Source organism: Taudactylus pleione, unplaced genomic scaffold (assembly GCF_031769625.1).
Source record: "Taudactylus pleione unplaced genomic scaffold, aTauple2 ptg001041l, whole genome shotgun sequence".
Lineage (NCBI taxonomy): Eukaryota > Metazoa > Chordata > Amphibia > Anura > Myobatrachidae > Taudactylus > Taudactylus pleione.
Genome location: NW_028285442.1, coordinates 2,084,413 through 2,102,077, shown reverse-complemented (window position 1 = coordinate 2,102,077; position 17,665 = coordinate 2,084,413). Strand labels below are relative to the sequence as shown.

At 42.0% G+C, this 17,665-nt stretch overlaps 1 protein-coding gene across 12 annotated transcripts in view; it reads right to left on the bottom strand.

Moving 5' to 3' along the window:
• Positions 1-2,005: 2,005 nt before the first annotated feature.
• Positions 2,006-17,665, bottom strand: part of KTN1 (kinectin 1) — a 168,407-nt gene continuing 152,747 nt past the window's right edge. For 10 of the 12 annotated variants that reach the window (XM_088461372.1, XM_088461379.1, XM_088461378.1 and 7 more), the window contains 4 exons: positions 8,864-8,947; positions 6,416-6,508; positions 4,475-4,598; positions 2,006-2,474 (listed from right to left, as the gene is read on the bottom strand). In XM_088461372.1, the coding sequence (XP_088317498.1) occupies positions 2,470-2,474; positions 4,475-4,598; positions 6,416-6,508; positions 8,864-8,947 (306 nt within the window). In that variant the 3' untranslated portion in view covers positions 2,006-2,469. The remainder of the gene's footprint in view (positions 2,475-4,474; positions 4,599-6,415; positions 6,509-8,863; positions 8,948-17,665) is intronic. The other 2 variants (XM_088461377.1, XM_088461381.1) reach the window with 1 other exon arrangement.

Sequence of the window (17,665 nt, the reverse complement as noted above, 5' to 3'; positions counted from 1 at the left end):
CCTCTGAGCTTTTTTCTGTTAGCCTCGTCTTGCTAGCAGGGTGCCTAGAATAGTACCCTGCAGCCAGAATCTATGCAGCAGTGCCACCTGGAGCGTTCTTAGGACGGTTCACCGCTGCCCTTACAGCTTCCTGAAGCATCGTCAGATGCTGCAGGCATTGCTGTAATCACCGGCAATTGTGTACCCGCCCCTGTGTGATGTCACACGGAGGGGCGTGGCATGCACCGGGCCTGCACAATGTTATATATATCAAAATGGGCCTCGGCAGAAAAAAAGGTTCCCCACCCCTGCTTTACAGAATAAGGTAAGTGCTAATTACTATACTCAATGTTGCATTATTTCTTTAAAAGGATAGAAAGAAAAGAACTCTGTTTGGTGAGCACTCTGAAAAAAATATAATTGGATTATATTAAGAATTTGCTTTTAATATGCAAATGTTAAATTTATTACTCTGTCATAATGAGCAACCAAATACAGTTTAAAAAGTTGTTGTGCATACTATTCATTGTAGATACATACACTCTATGGGTGGAATTCAATTCTTTCTAGCCCCTATCGCGCCCGACGGAGCTATTCAATTCTTGCTCCTGTCGGGCACGATCAGCTGCCAGCGCTACACTTCAGCTCGCAGCCCCTGGGGGATGAGAGCTGAAATGTGCGAAAAGTGACATGTTTGGGCGCCCAAACATCACTTTTCGCGATCGCGCCCAGCACTTTGGTCGGGTTTAGCTGCTTTACGCGGCTAAACCTGACCTCTATGAGCGCGATCCGCACAAAAAATCTTGGACAATTGCATAGCGGCCCGCGATCTCCTGTCACTTTAGACGGGAGATGCGGGTCGTGAATACAATTGAATTCCGCCCTATATGTCAGTGATCATATAACTCAAGGGTGACAATACCTCCTGTCACCAGAGCATGTATGAATACTCAGGGGTGACAATGCCACCATCACCACAGCAGGTGCCCCATCACCAGGGCATGTGAGATTACTCAGTGGTGTTATTGACCCCCACAAGCACTAGAGCGTGTGTGATTACTTAGGGGTGACTATACCTCCCGTCACTACAGCAGCTGTGATTACTCAGGGGAGACATTGCTCCCATCACCAGAGCATGTGTAATTGCCCAAGGGTAACAATACACCCCTCCCTTTCACCGTCACCAGAGCGTGTGTGATTACTCAGGGATGTCAATACCTCCCATCACTAGAGCAGGTGTGATTACTCAGGAAAGACATTGCCCCATCACCAGAGCATGTGTGATCACACAGAGGTGACAATGCCCTCATCACCAGAGCATGTGCAATTGCTCAGGGGTGACAATGCCCTCATCACCAGAGCATGTTTGATTTATCAGGGGTCACAATGCCCCCATCACCAGAGCATGTGTGATTACTCAGGGGTGACAATGCCCTCATCACCAGAGCATGTTTGATTTATCAGGGGTGACAATGCCATCACCAGAGCATGTGTGATTACTCAGGGGTGACAATGCCCCCATCACCAGAGCATGTGTGATTACTCAGGGGTGACAATGCCCCCATCACCAGAGCATGTGTGATTACTCAGGGGTGACAATACCCCCATCACCAGAGCATGTGTGATCACACAGAGGTGATAATGCCCTCATCACCAGAGCGTGTGTGATTACTCAGGGGTGACAATACCTCCCATCACTAGAGCAGGTATGATTACTCAGGAAAGACATTGCCCACATCACCAGAGCATGTCCGATTGCTCAGGGGTGACAATGCCCTCATCACCAGAGCATGTGAGATCACACAGGGGTGACAATGCCCCCATCACCAGAGCATGTGTGATTAAAGTGTGGCATTGACTAAGAACTATTAATTTAATTGAGGGTTGAGCAATCTTGTACTACACCTCTAATTTACTGGCTAATAATCTTGGTCACCATAGTCCTGTAGTGACATCTTCTAACCTGAAACTTTTCCTTCCCAGCTTTGTTGGTTAATTTTACAACATTTCAAAAACACAAACTGTATTAGCAACAAAAAAAAGGAGTGTTTTATTTGAGGTTGTAGTCAAGAGGCATCTACTCCCAAAGTGGATATAAGTAAAACAGTGTACAACGTCTGTAATAAAAGGATATATTTGTTACATCATCTTTATCATAGTTGATTCTTCTGAATAAATCTGTATTGAACAAAATAGGATAAAAGGTACACTTCTTTACTGCATCTTCAGGAATGTAGAGATCTAAATATCCAGATTTTTTTTAAATTCCATTCTTTTACTATAAAACTAAACTGTCTGCAGAGATTTTTTTTTGTTTGTTTATTGTTCTGTTTTAAATCAGTAGTTTAACAAGCATTAGAAAAGATGTAGCTCTGTTCAGTGTTTCTGACAAAGTAGAAAGGGTGAAGACATAAATAAGGCTTTAATTTTGGCAAAATATAATTACAATGCCTTCCACTACTTCCTGAACGGAGTAATCCCTTGGTGACTTCATCCTGGGGAGAGAAGGGAGATATAGCACACTTTAAATAAATAATCCAAACTAATTGTAACACCACCAACATGCCAATATAAAGATCTACCAATCAGAAGTGAGCATTCATAAAATGCAAGTTGCACTACTGAAAGCATATATCTCATTGGATGCTGTTTGCTACATTAAGCAACATGCCCCTCCACAGATGTTGTGCCAGCGTGTCCTGCCAGCCTTTATAAAGTATTCTTCATGTTTTTTTGTTAACTAATATAAGATACACCCTCAGCAAAAACAATAAAATATTCAGGGCTAAGTTTTAGACAAACAATTAAGATCCAATTGTGAGTTATATTTAAATAAATTTAGTAAAACTATAAACAAACACATACAGCAGGTTGTAGAGTTTAGATAAGCTTTGAACCTCAGTACGTTCTTCTTTAACATGGTATATCTCTAAAAGAATCCTAAAAGTGTTTGGTGGCAGTACATAAGGCATGCAGAGAAAAATGTCTACACATACCATCCTAGATCTGATACTTGGTTATTCATGGCTGCTTATTAACTGTTAACGATTACTTTGGATACATTGTTTTCATAAAGTGTAAAGGAGATTCAAGGGTGCTGAGTGGGGAGCGGCTACAAATTACCTGGGCTTATTAATGGGCCTGTGAGTGCAGGGGAGGCCTAACCATGCTCCCACGTGTTGTCAAAGTCACTTCGTAAGGTGCACCCAGACGGCCATAGCCATGCCCCCTCCAGTGGCCAAGCCTCTCAGCACCTAGGATGTCTCGGAAGACATGGGGAGATTCTAATTTTAGGTGATGTCCCCAAAGTGCCATTGGGACACCTGAATTTTACACCCACTATCATTGCCAATATTCCATTGCACCCCACAGAGGTGCTTGGGGAAAGTAAGGATGTTGGGCTACTGTAATTCTTGCAGAGTATTGAGCTTTCATAAGGGGGACAAAGAAGAGGAACAGAAGAAAAAAAAGGCCTCTCTGCCTACTGCTCTTATTATTACTACTGAGCGTTGGGATTTGCTTTTGTTCAAGAAACATGGATTGAAGTGTTTTAGTGAAGCTACTTCCTTACTAAGACAATTTACACCAATTACAGAACAGATGGGAGGGATCCATATATTAGCGGCCACTTATTTCTGGGTGATGGGATTCAAAAGGCAAGACTTGATAAATAACACTTTGATATAAGGCTCTACATTGGAGATTAAAGCATTTTTCAAAGACAGACCGTTTTCTGCAGCATTATTCATAAGAAGATTCCACGTTCACTTGCAATTTATTTAAAAGCTGACTTGTGCGGTAGTAATGTTTTTACGTCGATAGGTTAAATCACTCTGCAGGGAATAGGATTTAAAGAGCAGCACATCTGCTAGGAAAGCCTGTGTAGTGAGATCTCCCTGGTGGCTAGACCTGCCGGGGGCAGCTGCGTACTTCCCGAATATATATCCACTGGACCAACAGTGCTGTCTATTACTGCTACTGAGTACAGCATTCATATACGGACACTGGTATTTATAGAAATAGTCTAAAAAATGTACAAAGAGTGGAGAAAGCATTAAAGAAAAACAAAAGCGTACCCAACCCGGATGGAGTTCAGTAGAGACTCCATGCTCCAACGTGCCATTCCTTGAGCTTGGCACCAGCTCACTGATGTATATGTCCAATAGGCCAGTCCGCCCCTGCACCCCTCACCCACCAAATACGGAATTTATAATTATTTAATATCACCCCTCTCTCTGTTTGCAGCTTGGCACAACTGCGATCGACCCTGTAAAAGCACACACATGCAATTTGTTCCGACTGCTTTGTGTGTTCTAAGAGAAGACCATTCAATCAATCACCATTTACAACAACTAGATTTCCATAGACATCAATTAGACTTTGGTAAACAATGATATAACCTGTGCACACATCATCTTTTTGTTTTGGTTTTTGTCCGTGTATCTAGAAAACAAGGGTCTCTGATGACCCACTCTATGAAAGCGCCTTTACATACCTATTATCTGAAACTGTTCTCGTCCCTTTGTGAGCTGCTGGTTGACCGCCTGAAGACACTGCTGTAATTGCGTCACACTCTGACTTAAATTCGGTAACATCTTCTCTTTCCTTTCCTGCTCCTCCTGGGGTAAAGACAGGGGTGTAACTAGCAGATTACATGGATTCACACATACAAGTGGAAACTGATAAATAATTATCCAGGAGAAATATTGTGATTGGAAACTATTTTACACCCTAATGATCAAATCAATTTTTCTAATATCAGCGCTCATGGAATAAATCTTTATCCCACAAACCCTGTATCTGTGTGGGGTTTTCTTTGTGTTACAGGGGATATATGGGCTTCATTTTTATTTACCAAGTTATACCCTCATAAGTTAGAGGAAATATTGATGGTGATCCCTAATTTTCAAAACTAGAGCTGCAACTGTATTATGGTTCTGTCCCTTAGGACCTTACTGAACACCAGTAGCGTTCCCGCTAGGCTGTTTTAGCAGGGTGCGGCACCCTGCCCTCCTTCTGGAGGGCAAAAGGCACCCTGCCCTCCTTCTGGAGGGCAAAAAGCACCCTGCCCTCCAGAAGGAGGGCAAAAAGTACCCTGCCCTCACAGGCTGCGGGTGCAGTCTTCACCCGCGGGACGCAGTGTCCCGCGGGTGGAGAAATGTGCGGTGACCCGGTCACCGCCGGAGAATAGACGCCGGGCGCATGCGCCCGGCATCTGTTCTCCCTGTCTGCAGCGCTTGGGGGCTGCCTGGCATGTCCGTAAGTGCCGGGCATGCCCCAAGTATGATGAAAAAGGGGACGCGTCTTATAGACACGCCCCCTTTTATGGTCACGCCCCCTTTTCGCCCGTGCGCACAAAGTTGCCCTCTCTAGCTCCGGCACCCTGCCTGCCGCCGGAGCTAGAGTGAACACTACACCAGTGAATAGCATTGTCTCATGTAATAGGCCATTACTTACTAGGACAATTACTTTTGCTCTGTAGCAACTTTGTTCATGTTTTTTAATAAATTGTGTTGTGTTTATTGATTTTCCATTATAACATAAATCAGGTACGCATGGGGTTGAAACAATAAGTTTGGTATGGTTTTCTATTTCTAATCCGACACTTCTAAAATACACCAGCACTGGAGTGCAGAAGTAACAGGTGTAGTGGTAACAAAAATGGCATCACCAATATGGCCGCTGCCTGGTTTTACACTCACAGGCAAGTTGGCAAGTAAAAACTTAATTTGTTTGCTTTTACATCACTCCTTGCCCTCAGCTGCCATGTTAATCATGGTTGTCATTGAGCAGTGTTAAGACAAAAACAGACATTTATTTATGAACCACGAATATTTCAGTCTTAGGGGGAGATTCAATGCTTAGCACCGACGGCTGTCAGTGCATGGCGCCCGATGGCGCAATTGTATTTACGCATGAACAGCTGCTGGCATTTTTGCTTGCCGCCTCCTAAAGGGGACAAGCAGAAATATGCAAAAAGTCTGTGTTTTTTGGGCCCCATTAATTATCGTGATTGTAGCGCCCAATTAGATCGGGTTTAGCCGCGTAACGGCTAAACGCATCTGAAGTACTGGTTAGGGCACCTAAACAAACTATCCAGGACTTTAGATGGGTTTAGCGGTTTTACACTGCTAAATCTAATCTAATTGGGCGCTACAAGCATGATAATTAATACGCGCCCAAAAACAATTGAATCACTCCCTTAATGTGACTTTTTGTTGAAGCTGTATGAACATTAATGTAATTGTTTAGTCATCCATCTTCATAAACAGCTGCAAAAAAGTAAATACCATCTCTCAGGCATCAGCAAGTTTACAGACATTGGTATATATATCTGATAACAAAGCTGCAGCATGCAGGACATATGTAGCCAAGTACTGTAGATACACTTATATGCTTAATGACTGACTTTCTGGTATTACCGTCACTGACTCACCCCATCTGGAGAGATGCTGCTGTTCTCTATGACATTACTATCACCCGTGCCTTTCTGTATTTCTAGCTGAATAAGATCTAGAGATTTCTGAGCCTAGAGATGCAAAATACAGAAGAACAGGATTGAAAAGCTATATTTTGGAAAACATGCTCAAATTGTAAAGTGCTGCATTATTGACATAAAGAAACATTACTTCAGTACAAGCATTGATTATCAGGGACCTCTATGTTCATGGTGCTAGGATTCATCCACTGAAATATTTTCTCTCTTGTATATGTGGATCCTCCCCCAATAAGAATCGGTATGGACATAAGCCCGGCGGATGTAATACCGACACTGGAAGGCAGAAGACTCAAGATCCCGACAGGATAAGTATTTTAACTATCCCTAACTCACTCCCCCCCCTAACCCTCCATTAGGGGTACCTAACCTTAACCTCCACCCAGGGATGACTAAACCTAACTCCCCCTCCCCGTACCCTAAACCTAACTCTACTGGGGGATGCCTAACCCTAACCCTCCCCCCGGGGGTGCCTAACCCTAGACCCCCCTTCCCTTAACCTAACCCTCCCGGGAGGTGGGTGCCTAACCCCCAGGGAGCCCCTAAATCTGACCCGGGATTCCGACGCCTATCATTAGTCCCATGCCGGGATTTCAGTCGGGAAGCCGGCAGTCGGAATTTCCACCGCCGGCTTCCTGACCGCATACCCCCCAATAGAATTTATTTTGATCATCTCCACCCCATCAAACTAAAGATGCCTCTATTATTGCTCTCCAACTGAGGGTTGAGCTATTATATAAAACTTCCCCCACCCCTCAATGTCTTAGTGACAAACCATCCCATATATGTTACCGAAACACATTCCTAAAACAGGTCCATGAAATGCATTCAAACTTAGGGTGTTGCTGAGCATCAGACCCCACTGCTAGCAAGACATGGGAGCCATGACTGCATAGTGCCAGGAAAGGACGAAAGGGTCAAATAAACTACAAACAGAATACAGCACATCCATATAAACTAAATAAAACCTGTTACAATACGGCTCATATGATGAAAATAGGAAGTTTAATGGAGTCAAGTACTTTTCATCAGCCCTCTTATGCAACTACATGGTCACATTAAACATAGTATTTCCTATGCATTTTTTTAATGCAAAAATCAGAGCTCAAAGTATTTCATTTGCAAAGCTTCCCTAAGGCCCATACACACTAGACGATGTCTAGTGTGTACCGATATAAGTGATGGGACCCGGCGGGGTGTCCGCATCGGCAAGTGTGTACACATCATAAGCGACATATCGGGTACACACTAGTCGATGTGCCAGATGTGTCATCTGATACGGCCGGATCGAACTACATACCCTCTAGTGAGTACCCGGCCGTCATTAGCTTCTATAAAGGTGTTATGCTTTGTGCATACATTACATGAACCTGCAGAATTATTGTTTTCTCCCAAAGCAAGCCCCTATTACAATGTCCTGACATCTCTTCCTAAAGGCATCACTGCATGCGGCACAAGAGAGGAATAGCCATGTTTAGGACAATGCAGAGGTCGACAATCTCTGGCTAGAAAATAAGCTACAACTTCTACCTTGCAGAGAGACAGAAAATTAGCAAACTGCGATTCCATCAGTAACAATGCAACAGAATCTCTGCGTTTCAGCAAAATAATAAATCCCATTATTTGTGATCACTGCACAATGTAGCGGGATGTTCAAGCCAAAGTTACAATAATGTGGCTTATAGAAAAATACTTAAAGCGACAACAAACAAATGCAAAGAATGGCGCAAAGTGTGTGACCTATTTATGGAAGAAAATACGTCCACTTCCTGATGCTTGCTTATGTAAAGAAAAAAATGTCCCTGGCTTATGGATGTGAATGGAGGTAGCATACTTAGGAAACTGAATCAGGGCCGTCCCTCTGAATGTTTAGAGCGGCCTCCTGGCCGCTCGTATAGCTGTGGGTGACCACAGCTTGCGAAGAGACTCTTGTGGTAGGGTCTCGTTGCCGCAAGCCCTGGAGCCAAAAGCACTCCCACTGACATCACTTCCCATGGGAACGCCACAGTCTGGGCAGCCACGCTCCCGGCACGCCCACCAAAGGGGGCGTGCTGTCACTCACCATCGACAGCACGCCCCCTTTGTAGCGAGACCCATAGCAACGGCTTGCCCGTCGCTATCCGGGTCTCGTGCATGCGCACTGGGTTAACATTGACCCGCTTGCGAGCGCTCAGCGCTCGCGAGTGGGTCTGAATTAGGCCCTACATGCGACTAACATTACACCAGACAAGGAACACTGAGCAGGGATGTGTAGCAGCAGGTATATACTGTCCTACACTGAGTGAAGGAGGCAGAACAAAACATTCAGCTTCTCACAAGGAAACCCAGTACAGCAGGACTGGCTGCCTTCAGGTCCCTTACAGACTAAGTAAGGATCACATTTCATACCTCATGCAAGTCACTTGCCATTTTCTGCCTCTGATTCTGTTCCCCTTCCAGTTTCTGCAATGTTTCATTCAGTTGAGTCTTCAGCTATTGGTATTAGAGAAGAATACATGTTTTTAAATTCTATACAAACTATGTATTTTGCACATTGGAATGAGTATAAAAGTCATGTAAATTAATGGAAGACAAATCCTTAGCATAGATACATAATTTTTTGTTAATAGAATATTAAGCAGTTTGGTACAGGGGAGTAAAACATTTTGCAGAGTAGTCATATTCATGAACACAACATGAATGGCCTTTCCTCATTTTTTTATATCTTTATTAGACTTCTTCCATGTAAGCAAATATTAGAAAGTTATCATTTACCCAATGGGACAAGCATATTAAGTTAATAAAGAGATCACTGTGTCTAACTGCTGGTCACAGCTGCGGAACCATCGCAGTGACAGTGGGCAGGTCGCACCCGGCCCGTGTAATCTACGTTCAGCTCCACTACGTAGTGCGATTGGCTGTCTGCAAGCTGGGATAATTTTCCAGCACATATACACACACACACGCACACACATATATTTATTAGCACTATATTGTGTAGTCACAGAGTGCATTACCATGTACAGCGGGACAGCAGACCTGCATGAGAACATCGTGACAAAACTCATCAAATAGATTCCATGCCTACATACATATACAGCGCCTTGCAAAAGTATTCACCCCCCTCGGCTTTTTACCTTTTTTGTTACATTAAAAAAAAAAAAAAAATTACAGGTAATCTGAATTTTATGTGATGGATCTGCACAAAATAGTCACTTAAGAAATTGAAAAAGAACAATGAGACTGTCGGGTGCACTTCAGAGTGAATATATAAGGATCTGTCCCCACTGATATGTAAAGTGTTAGCGTAGAATGCTTAATTAGATTATTAAATGCTCTATGTGTATGTCGCTTTAAGAGTGATTTTAAAAGTTACATAAGGTTGAAGTTTCAGAAAAACATGTTAATCATCATACAGTCTGGAGTAGAGAAGATAAAGTACTATCAGGGGTGGAGACCCTTGGACAGTCTGAAGATAACAAGATAGAAGATGTGACCAAGATGGCAGGCGAGATACACGACAAGAATGTGCATCGTAATGTCTTATGTTTATCTTATCTATATGTCCAGCCAGTATTAGGGGGGCACAAACAAGTTGTTTGTGCCAATGAATAAAGCTGACTCATGATGACTGACCTTTTCATATCCCTATAAATAAAGCCAGCACTCGGACCATTCCCCAGAATGGTCTACGCAGTGCTATGATGTGTAACTACATCGTTGTCTGTGTCTGATTTGTTCTCCAACCATGGTTGTCTGCTTGCTTTGTCTTGTAACATAAGCTACTGCTGATTCCAGATACATTGAAGGAAGTAGTACAGCTCTCAAAACTACGCTCACAAAAGTTTATTGCTCTATCCTTTATGGTGTGTTAGGTGTTACATCTGCATTAAATAAAATATAACCTTTATTGTTCTAATAAAATCTTAAATCTTTACAAGAAAATTTTTTATAAAATCATAGATATGGTGTGAATAGTAGGAAAAAAGTGCTCAATTAAAAAATTCCTGAGTACACCTTAGGGTCACTTATTGTATTGTAAATAATTGTTTATAAAGTTGTATAGATAAGCTGGGTTTATCTGCTAAATCAGTACTGATATGTAAGCTTGATTATTAGCAATTGCAGAGTAAACTCCTAGTGTTGTGATTCATTTGCAACATTTATTATACTGTTGCCAATGGGTCAAAGTGTTGTCTTATGTTTAATACAGAGTAGCTGTTTTTTAATGAGACAGTGTGAGGGTTATTTTTCCCTCTAATAATGACTCATTGATCAGTATCCTAGTATATGTTGATTACTGTACACCATTCATCTTGTATTAGGTGATTATGACCATAATACTTTATTTATGACAAGATGCGATTCCCATATAGGGTTAACTACAGTTCTTTAATTTAGTAGCAATAATAGTAAGTTACAACAATATTTATGCAATCATTTATCATATAATTTGACAAACAGAATGGAATAAGTCTGCTGTTAAGACATATGGAGCTCATTATCACCACTTCAGTGTGGCTATATGGCTTGAAATATAAATGTTATACCCTATCTCGAATACTAATACACGTGGTATCAGTTATTGCCACTATTGCAACTACAGTTCTCTCTATTATTAATACATATAGAGCTCACTGTCACCGCTTTATATGCGGTTATATATCTGGCAGTGTGAATGTTAATGTCACGCTGTATCGTGTCTCTTATATGGACACGTGTGATGCCGGTTATCAGCGCTTTATTACGGCTTTGATTTGGGAATAGTCACAGTATTTTAAGACATTCACACGGTGGATGTTACACCTAAACAAACAAAGGATACAGCAATAAACTTTACATATCAGTGGGGCCAGATCCTTATATATTCACTCTGAAGTGCACCCGACAGTCTCATTGTTATTTTTCTATTTCTTATATACCAGTGCAACCAATTACCTTCAGAAGTCACATAATTAGTGAAATGAAGTCCACCTGTGTGAAATCTAAGTGTCACATGATCTGTCAGTATAAACACACCTTTTCTGAAAGGCCGCAGAGGCTGCAACACCACAAAGCAAGAGGCATCACACCATGAAGACAAAGGAGCTCTCCAAACAAGTCATGGACAAAGTTGTTGAGAAGTACAATTCTGGGTTGGGTTATAAAAAAAATATCCAAATCTTTGATGATCCCCGGAGCACCATGAAATCCATCATCATTAAATGGAAAGAACATGGTACCACAACAAACCTGCCAAGAGAGGGCCGCCCACCAAAACTCACAGACCGGGCAAGGAGGGCATTAATCAGAGAGGAAGCACAGAGACCAACGGTAACCCTGAAGGAGCTGCAGAGTTCCACAGCAGAGACTGGTGCATGTGACCACAATAAGCCGTACATTCCATAGAGCTGGGCTTTATGGAAGAGTGGCCAGAAAAAAGCCATTACTTAGTGATAAATATAAGAAGACACGATTTGAGTTTGCCAAAAGGCATGTGGGCAACTCCCCAAATGTATGGAGGAAGGTGCTCTGGTCAAATGAGACTAAAATTTAACTTTTTGGCCACCAAGGAAAACGCTATTGCTGGCGCAAACCCAACACATCCCATCACCCCAAGAACACCATCCCCACAGTGAAACATGGTGGTGGCAGCATCATGCTGTGGGGATGTGTTTCAGCAGTAGGGACTGGGAAACGGATTTGAGTCGAGGGAAAGATGGATGATGCTAAATACAGGGATATTCTTGAGCAAAACCTGTTTCTGCCTGTGATTTGACACTGCGACGGAGGCTCACCTTCCAGCAGGTCAATGACAGTCGAGTGGTTTAAGGGGAAACATATAAATGTGTTGGAATGGCCTAGTCAAAGCCCAGATCTCAATCCAATTGAGAATCTGTGGTCAGACTTGAAGATTGCTGTCCACAAGCGGAAACCATCCAACATGAAGGAGCTGGAGCAGTTTTGCCTTGAGGAATGGGCAAAAATCCCAGGGGCAAGATGTGGCAAGCTCATAGAGACTTACCCAAAGTGACTTTCAGCTGTAATTGCCGCAAAAGGTGGCTTGACAAAGTACTGACTTTAGGGGGGTGAATAGTTATGCACACTGAAGTTTTCTGTTATGTTGTCCTAAATGTTGTTTGATTCACAATATTAAAAAAACACAACTTCACAGTTGTAGGCATGTTCTGTGAATGAAATGATGCACACCTTCAAACAAACCATTTTAATTCCAGGTTGTGAGGCAACAAAACATGAAAAATGCAAAGGGGGGTGAATACTTTTGCAAGGCACTGTATACACAAGCAGTATGCACATAAACACCGATCAGACATAACATTAAAACTGCTTGCATAATATTGTGAAGGACCCTCTTTGCGATGCCAAATCAGCTCTGAACCATCGAGGCTTGGACTCCACAAGACCTCTAAAGTTGTCCTCCGATATCTGGCACCAAGAAATTAGCAGCAGATCCTTTAAGTCCTGTAAGTTTTGGAGTGTGGCCTCCATGGCTCGGACTTATTTTTCAAGCTCATCTCACAGATGCTCGATCCAAGTAAGATCTGGGGAATTTAGAGGCCAAGTCAACATCTTGCACTATTTTCAAGTTCCTCAAACCATTCCTAAACAATTTCTGCAGGGCCACAGGGTGCATTATCCAGCTGAGAGAGATTACGGACATCAGGGAATACCATTGCCATGAAGGGATGTACTCTGCAACAATGGTTAGGTAAATAGTACGTGTCATCACACTGCCTTTGCCAGCTTGCCTTCTTCCCATAGTGCATACTGGTGCCATTTCTTCCCCAGGTAAACGATGCACATGCACCCAGCTGTGCACACAATGTATAAGAGAAAAAGTGATCATCAGACCAGGCCACCTTCTTCCATAGCTGTATGGTCCAGTTCTAAAGCTCATGAGCCCATTGTAGGCACTTTAGGCAGTGGACAGGGGTCAGCATGGGCACTGTGACTGATCTCTGGCTACACAGCCAGCTGCCATGCACTCTGTGTTCTGACACCTTTCTATCATAGCCAGCATTAACTTTTTCATATGTGGGATCAGACCAGACAGGCTAGCCTTCGCTCCCCACGCACATCAAAGAGCCTTAGGCTCTCATGACCCTGGTGCCGGTTCACCAGTTGTGCTTCCTTGGACCACTTCTGGTAGGTACTAACCACTGCATACCGACAACACCTGCCATTTTGCAGAGGTTTTGACCCAGTCATCTAGCCATCACAATTTGGCCCTTGTCAAAGTCACTCAGATCCTTATGCTTGCACATTTTAACTGCTTCCAACACATCAACTTGAAGAACTGAATGTTCACTTGCTGCCCAATATATCCCCAACCCCTTGTCAGGTGCCATTGTAACAGGATAATCAATGTTATTCACTTCACCTGTCAGTAGTTTTAACATTAAGGGCCGAATTCAATTAGAGGCGAAAGTCGCGTTTGGCAAAAAGCGTTCGCCGATGCAAGCTTTGCGCCACATACAGCGCATCATGTTATTCAATTCCCAGACGTTTTTGCAGGTTCAAAACAGGCGAAAAGTTTTCACCACCTCAGAGGCAGGTGAACACGTGGGGACTTGGTTCAGAACCCCTTTGGACACCCCCCCCCCTAATGACCAATTACTTAAATAAATAAAAATGAGCTTAATTCCCCCTAATAATGACATGTCATTTTTGGGGTGAAAATTTTTAAGTGTTGGAAAATGGGTATAAAGTACTGGGTTAGGTATTTAGAGGGGCTGTATGGATGGGACAGGTGTTTTTAGGTTTGAAGGTGGCTGCAGCAGGTGTGTATTTAATTTTTTTTTTTTTAAACTGCACTTTATAGACACAAAAATATACTAGCACCCATTTTAATGTACCCTCAAATTAAATACAACTATTATTTTTCCTGAAAGAAATTGCTTTATATTATTTTTCAACACTTATGTAAATATACATATGACAGCCATTTGACCCAATTTAAAAACCCCAAAATACTATTATTAGGACTATTAATACACTTCTATATTGATTTCCAGAGTCACTTAGGCTTTTTATGGGGTACAGACTGATTTACCCAAAATATGCTGAACGTCTCGCTGTATTCGCACATGAGTTTCGCCTGCTTTGCAAATGAATAGGGTGAAAAGCGGGAGCGTGCATTGAGAAAGTAGGCACCCAGATGCTGCAGCCTACCCACTGGGCCCTTAGTGCTGGTCAGTGCAAGATAAAAGTGGCAGCACCCTTGAGAATTTCAATTAACACAACAAGCGGAAGAGTTAGAGTGACACCTAGCTTGAATCTCCATGACGATCGGAGTAAACAGGAAGTGATGTACACGAGGATGCTCGTGGACACCCCCGGATGTTGATTGGTTCAGTGTAGTATTTATACACCATACCAGCATTACCACAGTACACCTTGAAAAAGATCCCGGGCCGGGATTGAAACGCGTTGGTGGAGTGGACGCCGGTCGTTGATACAGGAATGCCATTTGGACTTTGAACAGACTCACTCACCTGTAAGTGCCATTGTCCGGACTTTCTATTCTGGCACTTAGGCTGTGATTGTCTTTTTCATAGACGCTTCCTGGATTTTTTATTGATTTTTTTTTTGTGTTTGAATAAATTTACTTTTTACTGGATATTCTCCGTGTTTATACCCACCTGCTATGGGAGTATCCTGAGGGATTAGTGATAAGCCGTCCTACTAAGAAACCTTTATGTGATTATCCACACTTCGTCCCTTGTGAGTAAGGGTACGCTTCACCTGATGATGATTGCATGTATGCTTGCCTATATCTAAAAGATACCTTTATATGTGGATATTCTATACCTATAGTGTGAGTTGGGTACGATACTTTCTTATAGTGCATGCCTATATGTTGGTGGTAATACACTATATGGATGAGCAACCACCTACTACTGTATGAAGTATGTCCTCCTGCATGTAAAGGGTGGAGAGCCTTATCCACATTTTTGACATTCACACTTTGAAAAGTGTATATCAAATATCTAAACATACTACACTATGAGTATTTTTTTATGTTTATTTTTTATATGCACGGAGGATTATTGAAAGAAGAAACAAAAGGAAAAGACAACTCCTGAATACAGAGATATAAGGACATCTAAGTATCTTTATTGTGTAGCGCCAGAATCCACTGTCTTCTTGTGTTATAGGCAAAAACTTTGCTTCAAAACAGGCGAATGAGGCGAAAAGATTGCATCAGTGAACGCTTTTTGCCGATGGCGACTTTTCGCCTCTAATTGAATTCGGCCCTATGTCTGATTGGTGCACGCACGAACGGATAAATTGAAAAATATAAATAAATCATAAATGCTAGTACAGCTAATTATTAACAAGTATTATTGGTCAGCTAAAGCATCTCTAAGTCACCATAGGCTTCCTATAGATCAGTGATTCCCAACCTCGGTCCTCAAAGCACACTAACACTCCTGGTTTTAGTTATATACATGATTGTGCACAGATGGCTACATCAAAATAACTGAGGTACTAATGAAGTCCCTTGTGCTCAAGTATGGCTATCCCTAAAACCTTGACTGTTAGTGTGCCTTGAGGACCGTGGTTGGGCACCTCTGCTATAGATTAAGACGACAACATGATAGCATCCTCTTCTAAATGTAGTGCCTGTGTAATAACCAAGCAGATAACATTTCCTACACTGACTCAGAGAAGCCAATTTGGAAGAACAGAAATGGACTTTCAATATAGTAATGCTGGATTGATTGAGCAATCCCCCCTTTGTCTTACTGGGTATAGCTTTCCCTCCCTAGCAGTAAAAAGGCGGCTTCCCTGAGATGCCCACTGTAGATTGTAATCATGAATAGTGATGGCATTAAGCCCATGCAGAATCCTTCAGGAAGGGAGACCATGACCAGTCAATGTGAGGCTACTCTTCACTACTGTACCTTTGTTGCAAAGCCTTTTGAGCAGGGTGCCCATTCCTATATCATCTTAAAAGCTGTACAATTGTTAAAATGTTGTAATCGGTATGCTTACAGTATATGCACTACTTTATTAGTACTGTGCTGTAGGAGATATTGACACTTCATGGGCTTATGTACATGGGCAATTAAAAATACGTGTTAAAAGCGTAGACAAAACCTTGAGCATGAATAGAGCATTCATTCTGAAAACTACCCTGCAGTGTAAAAGTACCATGAATTTAGAGAAGACATGGTAGTTTCTGGCGCCCAAAGTGGGAGAGTACCTTAGTGTCTGCAGTGAGGAGAGAAGACTTCCCATAACCTTTAAAGTAAGTAGAGAAGTGGGCTGTCTCCAGCGCTGACGCAGAGGTATTTTAAGAGTCACTCTATTGGATGGTTTTGACCTTTTTATTCAGTAATTGTGGAAGAACTAAGGTAACGTCCAAGGACAGAGTGACATTTCGAAAATATATACTTTATTATTACTACAACATCATCTTCGTATCTTGCCGCGATCTACACTCCTATGGCACACACCAAATGCATTTATTCAAAATAAAAGGTAATACACCAAATATCATCCTACTCCTATGACGAAAAACCACTAACATTAAATAGAGGTCAGTAAATATCTCCTGTAGTTTGCAGAATTTTAAAAACAAAACTTAAAAAAGGGCCGTATTCAGTTAGCAGCGAAAAGGGTCCTTTTTTGTTTTTAAACTGCAAAATTTCGCCAAACAAACAGGTAAAAACGGTAACAGGTGAAAAAAAAACTGGAGAAAAGTTTTCTCCATCCCAGACCAGGTGAAAAAAAAAAAAGCAAAATCCCTATTTTTGGCTAAAAATGTGGGGACTTTTCGTGCTTTGACGAAAAACGACCACGCAAATTTTGGGCAAAAAAATCATCGAAAATGGTTTTAACATTTTGGGTCTGATTTTTCGATGGGCAGTATGGATGCGTCAAGTGTTTCAAATGTCACATGCAGTCGCAGCAGACGGTTTTTAAAATTGTGTTTTTATACAATTATATACTTGCACCCATTTTAACATGCCCCCAATTTACGTGGAACAATAATTTACTGGAAAAAAATAGCTCTCTTTTTTCAACTTTTTTTCCCCAGTAATTTATCATTTACATGACTGTAAATTAATAAATTCAATGCCAATTACGTACATTCCAAGGTGTTCCAGGGTTTACAAAGAAATCTCCACATTTCTAACAAAAAATAGGGATTTTGCTATTTTTTTTCGCCTGGTCTGGGATGGAGAGAACTTTTCTCCAGTT